This window comes from Mus caroli, unplaced genomic scaffold (assembly GCF_978045245.1).
Source record: "Mus caroli unplaced genomic scaffold, Mus_caroli_1 scaffold_8, whole genome shotgun sequence".
Lineage (NCBI taxonomy): Eukaryota > Metazoa > Chordata > Mammalia > Rodentia > Muridae > Mus > Mus caroli.
In genome coordinates this window covers 74,771,795-74,785,126 of record NW_028227263.1, presented here as the reverse complement: position 1 = coordinate 74,785,126, position 13,332 = coordinate 74,771,795, and the positions used below count along the sequence as shown (strand labels likewise).

The 13,332-nt window shown below is 40.0% G+C and overlaps 1 protein-coding gene across 4 annotated transcripts in view; it reads right to left on the bottom strand.

Moving 5' to 3' along the window:
- Mctp2 (multiple C2 and transmembrane domain containing 2) overlaps window positions 1–13,332 on the bottom strand; it is a 238,613-nt gene that overhangs the window by 42,216 nt on the left and 183,065 nt on the right. For all 4 annotated transcript variants that reach the window (XM_085841642.1, XM_021166947.3, XM_029480148.2 and 1 more), the window contains 2 exons: window positions 10,774–10,896; window positions 8,081–8,122 (listed from right to left, as the gene is read on the bottom strand). In XM_085841642.1, the coding sequence (XP_085697768.1) occupies window positions 8,081–8,122; window positions 10,774–10,896 (165 nt within the window). The remainder of the gene's footprint in view (window positions 1–8,080; window positions 8,123–10,773; window positions 10,897–13,332) is intronic.

Sequence of the window (13,332 nt, the reverse complement as noted above, 5' to 3'; positions counted from 1 at the left end):
AAAGAGAGATGGATTTTGGCTTTGTCATGTGCATCCTTTACCTTCCTCCTAGGTAGGAAAGGGATGAGACTAATGGGTAAGATATTCATCTGATAAAGAGAAGTAAAAGTTAGGACTGAGGATATGACTCATAAAGAACTTGCCATCTTACCATGAGGATGTTGGTTTGGGTCCCAGAATAAACAAGCATAAAAGGCAGAAAGGTCAGCATTTATGTGGAAAGGTGTAAGTGGGGTGAGACAGGCAAGATAGATTCTTGAAGCTCATTGGCTGGCCCACTTGGCTGCACTGATGAACTTTTGATAGTAAGCAACCTTGTCTTAAAAAATAGTAGATGGTGAGTGGGTAGAAAAGGCATCTGACTTTTGACCTCCACACTCGTGCATGACATACCCACAATAAGATGTATAGAACACACATACACACAATTTTCAAAAGCTATAGGTAATTCCCACACACTGAAATGACTCAAACATCAGCTCCTATAAACAGTCTTGATTCCCTCAACATTTCCCTCCACCAGCCTCAGTGTCTTTCCAACTATATGCAAAGGTGACTCCTCTAGTTGCTGTTGCTGCAGTGTGGAATGAATGAATGAGTAAATGAATGAATGGATGGATGAAGAGTGACATGCCTGTTTCCAAACAATGTAATACACTTTACCAATAAATATTTCACTGGGAGGATCTGGATTTGAGTCCCACTATGAATCTGACAGTGAAATCGCTGAAGGGTTCATTTCTCCTCAATGAGATTTGTTAATTAATGCCTGGGGGGGGGACTAATAGCCAGTGGGATATTTTGCATGCTGAATGAGTTAGAGGACACAAAAGGCTTCAGTGCTTGAACTTCAAAAAGTCACTAATGTTTCCATGCACTTGAGTATTTAAATGTCTTACTATCTTGTTTTAGATCAATGCTGTTACAGTCATTTCTTCGTGCGTTACTTTCCTGGTAGGAAAAAAAAATGTGATAACTCTATATTCTGCCAATTTCTTTTTATAAACTGTCAACCTATAAATTATCTAAAATGTATCCTATAAACTTCCTGGATAATTTGGAAATAGGATGGGGTAGGCCATCTTGAACCTGTAGCTTTCATTGAGAAACACATGAATAACCATTACTACCCTTAAAAAAAGACTACTGGGTGGTGATCTCTTCAAGCTCCCATGGTTAGCTTCAAATTCAAAGCAACACAGGCAGCTTCAAAACCGTAAGTAAAGGAAACTACAACCAGTAAACAGAGAAATGACTTTTAGGGTGTAGAGGAAAGAATGTCAGAAGTGGGAGAGAAATAAGAGCAGGGAGGAGAGAGTGGAATAATGCATAGTTCACTGGAGTGACAATGGGAACGAACATAATTTACTAATATGAGAAATGGCCTGTGGATAACCAGGACACAGTGACCAGTTTATTCTCCCATAGTTTCATGGAATAATTTTAGACGTGGGAAAGTAATCAGCTTGATGTAGTACTGAATCCTGAAGAAACAGAGCATTAGACTCTGTGCTTTTAAATAGTAATGCTACTTAATAACAGCATAGAAGACACATTGAATTTACAGTCTGGAGTGTCTTGCTTCACGCTGTTTGAAAGCGCATACCAAGAACAACACTTATAGTGGATGTTTTAAAACATCTTCAAGTACCAGGGACTCTGCTCAGTGTCATGACAAGCAAGCTATCCGAATAATGTCCGAGGACTAAGTTAAGAGCATCTTTGGATTCCTTCTGAAGGAAGAGAAGACTCAGCCCTTTGAAGAATGGAGACTGGGTTTTCAAAAAAGGAAAAGTGCATGGGATCATATGTCAAAGAAGAGCAAGAACTCAGGAATTTGCCCTCTTGTGATTCAAAACACACATCAATGGGTCACTAAGAATTGGCTGCAACCCATTCTCCTACTAAAATCTTAAAAGTAATAGAGTATGATAGAAACCTAGCAGTAAAATGACCACATTCATAAAAAACATATTAAATCAAATTATCAGAGCTTCAATATAAATGAGCATTTACTTTACTACCCTAGAACTTTTGATGGTCAGGTTCTCTATACTACATTCTGCATATAGGTTTGTGCTTGTTCAAAACTTGTATACACATATATGCACACTTGACTGCATACTTAAAGCTTTCCATTCAAAGAAGCTTGATGGAATTTTTTTCTTTGCTTAACAATATTATACTTTGTAATTACTAACTGGAGCTGTGTTCTATAATTAACAAAAATCACTGATCTCCACGTTGTATGTGTGTCTGTCTGTCTGTGTGTTTCTGTCTGTCTATGTGCCTATGTTGGTATGTTTATGTCTGTGCATATGTGAGTGTGTTTGTATGTGTGTTTCTGTCTGTGTCTATATGTGCTTCTGTGTATCTCTCTATGTGTATACATATGTCTGTGTGTATGTATCTCTGTGTGTGTATATGTGTGTACTGGTGTTGTTATTTTTACTTTCTTAAGAACATACAAAAGAAAATGAGCAAAACTCCTCTTTCTGATACATTGTCAGACAGACAACCCATGGTCAATAATATTCTTTAGTTTAAGGGAACAAACAATTCACCTCTCTAGGAATTACCCATGGGAGTCCTGGGCCCCACATCAAAAGGACATTGCAGGTTAACTCTAAAAGAAAGTCCCAAGTGCTTGACATACATGCAGATCAGGATGGAAAAATCTGTTTAAATGCCAACAGTGATGGCATGATAAGTACTAAAAGAGTTATTTTCTAATGTGTTTGTGTCTGAGAGTATGTATGTGCACCAGCTATGTATAGTTGCAAACAGAGACCACAAGAGGGTAACAGATTCCCCCTGGAATCAGACTTATATATGGCTGTGTGCCACCTGATGTGGATGTAGGAAACAGAATCCAGGTCCCCCACAAGAGCAGTAAGTGCTCTTAGTCACTGGACCGTCTCTTCAATCTCAGAACGCTAAGTTTTCTAATGAGGAACAGTACACGCCATGCTAATTCATCTTTACTTATTACAGAATGTCCCTCAATGAATACTTAGACATTTCTTGTTTAAAGAAACATATCCATTATCAGAGTTTATTCATAACCGATAATAAATGGATGAATTTCTTTTCTCATTAACACTGACAGGTACCCATGCCATTATCAATGACCCTGAAAGAAGAAGCCATTCAAGTCTTCCTATATCTAGTTATACAAAAACTAACCTATAGTGTGAATATCAGAGCAGGCTTTTTTTTCTGATGGCAAGAAGCAAGATGTTTTTTGTTTTTAATTTTAGTACCTCCTGTTAGCTTTCATTTTTCTGATGCTAATAGCAAATGCTGTAATATTCTATGTAAGTAACCATTGGGCTGGAACAAGAAAGAAACTCTCTGGAAAAGTATTTATACTTTCAACAATGAAAACAAGATATTATTGTCTTATATGACCTTTCATAAATATGGGTTACAGCATTTTACACAATCGTTTCTTGGTTCATGCTTCAATTACTGACCTTTACTGTGTAGAAAATTAATGCAATTTTCATTGTAGTCCATCCGTACAAATAAGGTCCACATGCAGGATTCCACATAGGAAATTTAATAAAAAGAGAAAATGCTAACTGATTGTTGTTGGCTGAACTCAGCCATTATCTGTTTGTTTTGGGGTCCCTAGAAAACTATAGTTGCAACAAGCAATCTCTTACGTGGACCATCTGGTATAAGAAAGAAGGATTTCTCTTTCTTCAAAGTTTAGTTTGTGTGCTTTGTTTCTTAAAAGCCAAAAATATAGTTATCTGCAAGATGTATGTGTAACACAAAAGAAAAGAAAGCAGAATTGTGACATCCAATCTGGTTTCTAACATAGATAACTGCAGTGTGCTGTTAAGAATGAGGAGAAGCCAGAGGCAACAGTGATATCATTTTGCAACCATCTCTATCCTAGACAATAAAAGTATGACAGATCCCAGACCATGCATGTCCTGGTCTATGAGTCAGAGAAAGGCAGAAGATGGGAGTACACTCTTCCTCAGAGAAGCTGGGCTAAGCAGCCCTTTATCCTCCATCAACTGTGATGGCATTTGCTGGGCAGGGGAACTGGAGATGAAGGCGTGTCACTTTCAGGATATATGGGTAGCATGGAGTAGCTTCCCTCACTTCTGCCTTTGTAGGGAACAACTCTATATTTATCATTTGTAAATGGCTCCTCCTGTATCAGATGTTTCACAGATCCCAGAAGCACGTGCTGTCATGTCTAACACACAGCAGAAGTCGTGGGACTCTGTGAAGAGGATCATTCAACAACCCCTGTGGTAGGGAGTCGCCCTGTCATTGCCTGGCCAGGTCTCAGACAAACACATTATGGTGCTGGGGACCTGTCCACAGAGAGAAAATGATGCATTGAAACACACGTGGGATGTGCCCTCAAGAAGTCTTAGTGCTGAACTTGAAGTTTAACAAATCTAGTTTTAGTTTAGCAAATTCCCAAGAGAAGAGTCCTGGCTAGTTTTATGACAGCTTGACACAAGCAAGACTCCTTTAGGAAAACAGAACTTCAGTTAAGAAAATGTTCTGAACAGGCTGGCCTGTGGTCAAGATTATGGAACATTTTCTTGATTGATAATGGATGTAGGAGGGCCCATTTCACCAAGTGTGATTCTACCCCTGGGCTAGTAGTAGACAGCAGGCTGAGGAAGCCCTGCAGAACAATCCAGTAAGCAGCATCCCACCATGGCTTCTTTAATCAGCCCCTGCCTCCATGTTCCTGCTCTACTTGAGTTCCTGCCCTGATATTTCTCAGTGATGTATCATGTTGTGAAAGAGTAAGCTGAAATAAATCAAACTCTTTCCTACCCAAGTTCCTCTTTTATCATGGTGTTTTATGGTAGCCATAGAAACCCTAAGACAAGAAACAAGAGTGGCATGATATGGGCGGAGACAAAAAGTATGCCAGGCTCCCTAGCAACAGAAAGGTGTGTTTATCAGAAAGAACAAAGATAGCTTTCTTTTTCTCATTTGGGATTTTTTTTTCTTTAGAAAGTTATTTAAAAATATAAAACCAAGGAAACAAAATGCAATGGTTATAACCAAACTCCGACGCGGATATGCTGAAATACCTTCATAGAAACATCTCAGAACTGAATAAACCCTAAAGTGAGTGAGGGCAGCCCCATTGCCAACCCTCTCCACACAGAACATGTTGATAACACTTTTGTCTGGAGTGCCACACTAAGCCCTGGTCTATTTCTGTGGATGGCCTTTTTAGATGCTTTCTTCAGTGAGCCTTGCCCAGAACTAGTTGAAATGCAGCACACATGGCTCCTTCTCTAGAACCCCCAGGCAGCTCTTGAAGAGATTATGCTCTGGGATAAGACTCTAGATTGGATTTTGCTGCCTGGTAGCCTGTTGGAGAACACATGAGAGCCGTTATCTTTATCAGTGTAGCTGGGGCTACTTGCAAGAAATCTTTAAGATCAGGCCTGTTTACTGCTGACATTCACTGACACAAGTAGGTACTACAGAGTCATCAGACCCTCTGTTGAGATTCAAGCCATTCCTTCCCATGCCTCCTAGTCAGCTATGTGTGATTCTGGTCTAGTTTCACACAGCCTCTAGAGACTCTGGAGATACTAGAGTATATAGGTGATGGACGGTTAGCTGTGGGGTCAGTGTAAGGAGTTGTTCACCTATGCAGCTTTGGGGAAGTTGTCATTTATGTGTGGGAAAAAGTGTTCAGTAGTGCAGCTGATTTGGGATAACCCAGGCTCCTATAAGTAACTCCTCACCCATGTTCTAAAATAATTCCCATAAATCCACTGGGGTCACAGGTCTGACCATGGTGAGTTTGTTCCACTCCCTCTTGCTGCCCTATTACAGGTAAGAAGCCATTTTTTTGCACCTGTCCAGTGAGAGTTCACAAACTACTTTTACATCAAGTGTTTTTGGGTTTTCTGTAGGATTGTTTGATATAGTAACTCAATCTGTACCTCAGCCTGTTCTCAAACTCACAGCAATCCTCCTGCCTCAGCTTCACAAGCCCTGGGATTGCACTTATGAACCACCACCATAAATTGGTCTATTCCCTCCTGTTGGAAGCTTTCAAAAATGTGATATGCTAAAGATATTCTATCACAACTGTCCCTGGGGGGTAAATGTGGTCCTATTTCATGGGTGGCACATTTAACAGATTTAGATAAAACAAAATCTGCCTCACTTTTAAGCTCTGTTTTTTAAAAACTTTAATTTTTGCCTAGTGTGATATTGTGATATAATAAGAAATACATATTTTGCCTTGGGTCCTGGCTGTTGGCCAGAACTCTTAAAGCTCTTGAGCTCTGCTAGTGATAAGAGCGGCAGGAGTGTGTTCTCTTATATTCGGGTTTTGTCTTTAGTTCCTGAAACAGGTCTGGATCTAGAGAGGTGGCAGGGGAACCTGTTGCTGCAGAACAGGGCCCTTTCCTTCACACCCAAGATTAAGTGAGGGTGGGGGGGGTTCTTCTGAAAAGCCCCTGGCTGGGGGAACATCACACCCTAGGAATCAGGCATCTGATGATAGGACTGAAATCTGTGGTACCCCCACCCAAGCTCCTGACCCTCCAATCATAGAGACAGAATCCACTATCACCAATGGCCAATGACTTACCTAATCAATCTTGTATTGATAGAGAAACATGCATATACACATTACTAGAGCACCAACCATTGCCATGAGGCTTCTGTGCCAACAAATGTAAGGATTTTCTGGGCCTAGAGGGAATGTGGAAGCGCCACACCCTGTCCCATATGAGTCCTTCTGCATCTCTTCTACTTGATTGTTCCCAAGTTGAATCATTTACCATAAGCCAATAAGGGGAAGCAAGTATTCTCCTGAGTTTTTTGAGCAATTCTAGAAACTTATTAAATCCTAGGGATAGGTTACAGGAGCTCTAACATACAGCTGGTTGTCAAAAGTGCAAGAGGGCAGTGGCCTCAAACAGGTTTAAAATAACCACTTGTAAGTATCTAGGAAAACATTCCACTGTGTGCTGAGCTTGAACTTTGCCTAACATTCAGTGGTTTGATCATTCAGAAACCACTTGATTCAGATAATCAATAATTATTAAAAAACAAAACAAGCTTTTATTAGCTATCACTTCTATTCTGGAGAGAGATGATTTTTAAAAATACACTGTGCTTTATTCTATTGTGTCTTTAAAAATGATCGCCTTTAGATGACGGATAAGATTCACTCTGTAACACTCATTTGCTTCAAATGGGCAAAACCATCTGGACCCCTCAATTAACTGCAAGGCTCTGGTGTCACAGAACCAATCTCTGAACTGATGTCTGTTCTGAAGGCATTCCTATTGCACACTTGCTCTGCAGGTCCTCCTTTCTGCCCTTTCTTCTCCTACAAGTCTCCTCCCTGCCACCAGCATGGGCCCCCACACACCCAGGTTTTAAGGGACTGGAAGTCCATTAAGCTCAAAGCCTCTCATTTGGTACTTCACTTTTTTTTTTTCCACTTTGTTCCAGAAGGCTTGCCTGGAAGTGTAATGACAACAGAAGCAGCAGATTTGAGAGATTGTCCCAGGAGAAGGAAAAGGACAGATGTACACAGATATATAGCAGAGAACGCTGCCAGCAACAGCTGGGGAAGTGACAGGCTCCGACGTGGGTGACCACCCCGCAGAGCGGATGCGAACCTAAAAGGAGCAGCCACATCCCTTGATTTGCTCTTGACTTTTCTTCCCAGCGACAGAGAAAGGACCTTCTTGGTTTGTGTCCTGACTCTTAGAAAAGTTCGGGGATTTGCTCCTGGTTTACCCCCCTCTTTCCTTCTCCCTTTTAACATGCTTAGAAAAGACTAAATACCTCTGTGTACAAATCATCATCAATGTCACTAAAAATAATCATACTGAGATATGAAGGATGGTTGTTACTAGTATGATATACATCTGAGAAAAGTAGATGTCATAGCCATATCATTTTATATAATCAAGAGGCTGATCCTTTTTAAATTATAATATTTATATAATAGTATATAAGGACAAAAAGTAAAAACAGGCACAACCTGGAAAAACACAGTGTGGCCAACATTAGTTCCTATTAAGGGACTGACACTTAATACACCACTTACCTTTTCTTCCTCTTTCTCTTCCTCCTCTATGTCTGTGCTATCCTGAAAAGAAATCCCATAACTTGTTAATTGAGTTTGACAGTCAACTGGGATTACCCAATGCAAATGAAACAGGCATTTTTAAGTTTTCTTTCAGAGCTGAAACTCGTTATTCTCTTGTAAAAAGTCACACTTTAAAAGCTCAGAGACACTGTGGCAAGGTTATAAACAATATGTATTATCTGCTTGAAACCACTAGGTATAAATAAATCTATTGTGCAAGTGTCCTTTGACAGCATCTACCTTTAAAAGTGCATAGCCAACTCATCCTTTCTGTTAACAGTTTGGTTCTTGTCTGGCTGATAATCCAATTGCTATGTTAAATCTGAAAATACTTACAGTTATAAGGACAATTCTTTTCCCTTTGCAGCCATTACTGAAACAGTCTACAGTAGAAAATGTATTTGTTTAAATATAATCCTTTTTAAGAGTGCTACATTTTCCCCCTTGTGGTTGCAGGAACAGAGAAGGGAAGGAAACCAAAGACTCTGATATTGACTAACAGGAGTGTGTCTTTAGAACAGGGGCTAGACACAGCTGTGTTGCTACTGGGTTTGGTTAGAGCAGCTTAGATGGCCTTCCTGGGTAACAGGAAATTTTTACATCATGTAATTGCAATGTCTAAAGGTGAGCATTGGTCAGCTATGAGGCCACATGCCTTTCCTCCCAGTGCTCTGGAGACAGAGGTAGTAGGATCTCTGTGAATTTAAGATTGGACTCTGTACAGCTGTCACCGAGACAATCAGGGATATAAAGTGAGACTAAATTACAAAACAAAACAAAAACATCATTTGGGCTCAGGAGCAGGGGAAGAACAGCCAGTAGAGAGAATCTGGGACTTTTTCAACTGGAAGACTTACATTTCTGCTTAATCATGTGATGATCAGACTTCCTATTCACTATGGCTCTACCAGTTTCAAGCAACTTTCTATTTTATAACTGTTAAAAGCAGTGACTATAAAGTGACCAGAGTACTCTACTCTATTCCAACAACCCTCCAAGTAGTCATGAAGTAACTTCTCTCAGGCTGGTGATTCCTCACTTCTGATAAGCCTCCCTAGCTTCAGCTGCCAGTCTGTAAGTCACTCGCTGACTGTATAGGCGATTAGCTTATTCACCATTGGCACCATTCATGTCTCATAAAAGCCAATAGATAGATAGGAATGCCATGAAGAAAGGTTAGTGGCGTGCAGGTAAGTGAGGGTTGAACACCGTTATAGTTGGGAGAGTTAGATGCCATCATCTTGAGGCATGATTTCTACAGTTTGTCCCTCTGATTTTGGGCCATCACTCCAAGGCCCTAAACCTTCATTGTACTACCCTTGACAAAATGAATGTGGAAGTTCTTGCCTCATTCATAGTTGTGGATTTGAATATGTTTTTTAAATAAAGTAAGTTCTTAACAATGAAAATTTGCATTCCTACCCATAACAAGATATTTATGAACATCTGTAAACACAGCTGTATACATACAAATCCATAGAATAAAAAAGATCTCATATACACAGTAGCAAAATAAAACCTGGCTAAATGTTGCACCAATGTGAGTTGACAACATTTACTATTACAGATTTGTCCCTACTAGAGATGTTTCCTTAATTTATATTCATATAAAATCTAGTCTATAAATACAAATAAACTATAAATCCATTTTTCTTAGTCAGTTCTCCTATCTTATTGATAGGTAATAGTTATAAAATCAAAGTCCAATACAAGCAAACTTTGGAATTTCTTAAGGGTCTACCTCTGCCATGTGCCTCTTCTTCTTCCTTTGCTCCACCCTAAATAAAGCCACAAATGTGCCTCAAATTCTATTCTTTTAACAATGCTTTTAAATATGATAATATAAAACCATATATGACAGTCATTTGCATTTGAATTAAGGAAAAACTCATGTGTTTATGATGGTTTTAGAACGAAATTTAGCAGGCACAGACATTTTAGAGCTTTGGCTTTTAAAATCTGTTTTCTTAAATCAGAAGTGGGAAAGTCAGATCCTAAAGCAGGCTATCAAATTCAAGTCCCTGTTCACTTAAAACAGAAAAACATGCCCTCAGCCAGGATGGACGAAGGGTATCAGGAGTGCCTGTGAAATAGGCACCATGGATTTCCTTTAGAAGGGATGTGTACCTTTTCCCATAAAGAAACTTTGATGGCTAATAGGAAACATCATGGCACATGGGAATAGAGGGTGAGGGCTAGTCCCACCTACTTGCTGAGCACCCTGGAAGTTGGAAATCCCTAGAGAAGCCTCAATGTGAAGAATAGCCTAACCCAGTTTTCCAGAGAGTTTTACAGTGTCCTGGATGGGGCCAAGGAACCACCAAAGTGTTTCCTCTAGTGTTTAGGGTAATTTCCAGGAACCCTATCAAAAACCAGATAGGTGCACAGATTTCTAGGGAGGAAATGACAGTCAATATCCAGAGGGTCCCTGTCTTATTGAGAACATGAACTAAAATGTGGGACTATCAGACAGCATAAAAAGGAAGATATAGACTATGGGGAATAAAACACAAGCTCTGCAAAATGACTTGTATCTCATTCTGTATGACTGGAAGGGTAGGCTGGAGCATGGTTTAGTCATGGTACTCACGCACGGATGCTCTTCTATTCCTCACCACGACATTGGAAGAACTCTGAGGATCTTTGCTTACCTGGCTGTCCTGGATGCTGCTGGCTTTCCCTTTCATGGGTCTGAGGAAGTTGTACAGAAAGAGTAGCAACAATGCCAGAGGGATCATGTAGAGTTCAAAATTCCAGACGGTGACCAAAAACACCTACCAGGAAGACAAATAAAGACTTAGTGACTATTGGGTAAAACAGAGGGTGGGAATTTTACATTGCTAAAATCATTGACATAAAAGGATTAAATTTATGGATAGTTCAAAAAGGGTGAAGGCACAAATGGGTACAGCTACCATGAGCAACGGTGTGGCAGTTCCAAAAAGAAAAAAATAATAAAAACTTGAAATATGTACAACCAAACTATACCATTACTGGCATATACCCAAATGACTGCATTTCCAATTACAGAGACACATGCTTAACCATGTTCATAGTTGATCTATTCACAATATCTGGGACATGAAAATGACCTAGATGATGAACCCTTAAGTGATGAAAAAATAGTAAAACAAACATGCTCCCTCTGCAAAGTGAAATTCTTTTCAGCTGTAAAGAAAGATAAAATGTATAGGTAAATGGACAGAAATGGAAAGACACTAAGTGACCTAGCCAGACCCAGAAAACCAAATAGTACATGTTCTCATTCATGTGGTTGATGATTTTAACCTAGCTTACCATTGCCTGAGTACTCCACCCTGACAAGCATCCCCCTTGGTAGGAGTGGGTGAGAAGGTGCTCAGACTCTCGGAGCAGGTGAGAATGAAGCAGCAAGCTCCTTTATTAATTCTTATTAAATTTATTTAATTAAAATAAAGGGGAGCACCCTTTAAACCCTCCACTTGCATCCCATTGGTTTGATCCTAAGCCAGTGTGTCCTCCAAGAGGCATTTCCAGATTGGCTGTTATTGTCTGCGTTACCTATCTCTAGGTTCTTAGGCAGGCATAAGTTTGGCCCTCTGCTGCCTCTGTGGCTACCCCCCCCCCCGTTGTTTATTAACTTTTATGCAGAAGTGACCACTGCCCTGGCATGGGGCCTTTCTGTTCTCATACAGAGTGACTACTGTAGAAAGCATGGAATTTCAAAAAGACCATGTGTTGAAGGGCTTGGGATATCTTAGGGAAGAGTGAATAGTAGAACTCAAGTGATAGAAGGAGCATAATGGAGAGGGAGGTTTAAGTGGGGTGAGGGATGGGAGGAGAGAGTAAAGAATGAGTTTAGGGGAAAGAATAACTGAAACTGAGGATGACTGAAAGATGAAACCTACTGCTTGAGAAGCTATAGATAATAAATGATTGATATATAAATAGATTATAGATGAACATATATAGATAGATAGATAGATGGATGGATGGATAGATGGATAGATAGATAGACAGACAGACACACGACAGACAGACAGACAGACAGACACGTGACAGACAGACAGATGATAGAGAAAAGCAGAATGTCCTTACATTGGAGATAATGTTTCTCCCAGAAGACATAAGTTGCTAAAAAATAAACTCCAGTGTTGGGTATGAGGAATTTCTAGGCTTTTGGCCAGGGATGTCAGAGACACTCACAATAGTATGGAATCTTGTAACTACTCCTTGTTGCTAACCAGAACTTCATGGTAAGGCCATATTGCTGAGACCACCATATCATAGGATATGGAAAAAATAAAGTTGGGATTGACAAGGAAGCATCCTCTCTGATGGCTGGATATCAAAGTACTGGAAAGTGGTATGTAGGCTGAGAGGGAAAGAATCATTAACATTTGATCCAAAGTGTTAACCCTATGGGGGAAAAATGCCTGGGCTGACAAAATAGGCCTATACCATAGTTGCACAAATATTATAGGAGTAACCAACTACACTCTTAATGGATTAAAATAATCCCCAACACAGGAGGAAATGCTTTTTTAGTAATATAAATCAGGCAAGAACCCATTGTTGGAGAGATCATAGGCTTCAGGGATAAGCCTATTACTATTATTCTGCTAAATGGACAAGTCTCAGACTTCCCTCTAAATTCAGATCTTGGCTATAGTATAGCTCTCAGACCTCATCAGAGGTGTTTCTTTGTTCAGGTGACACTGGCTAATGCAGAAACTAATAACTGGTCAAAATGCAGAGACTAGCAATCATTGGAGTACTCAGACACAATAGAACATCTGTATCACAGCCTCTTTCCCCAAAGCTCAGGGACCATTGCAGAAGAGGTGGAAAGACTGAATAAAGGAGCCAGAGGTCAGCGAGAACTGGAGCAAATTAGTGTTTTCTGGATGTGGAAAGACTGCCACACTGATGAACCAGTCCCTAGCTAAGGAGAGTCAATGGCTTCGGGGGAAGGAGACTCGGTTTTCTTTAAGGATGTGACCTCTGGTCCCTGGTAGGTTACTACACTTTGGTTCATGGAGCCACACTCATGAGTATATGAGAAGCACAAACAGAACTTGGTTATGGCCAATTCTGGCTATTAGTAAAGACAATTGGAACTATGGATAATGGCTGACAAAATTTCAAACTACATACAATTTAACATACACGTAAGCTTCCAAAAAACTGAGAAAGTTATGAAATTGTAGGGCTCTTAGAAAATAATCAGG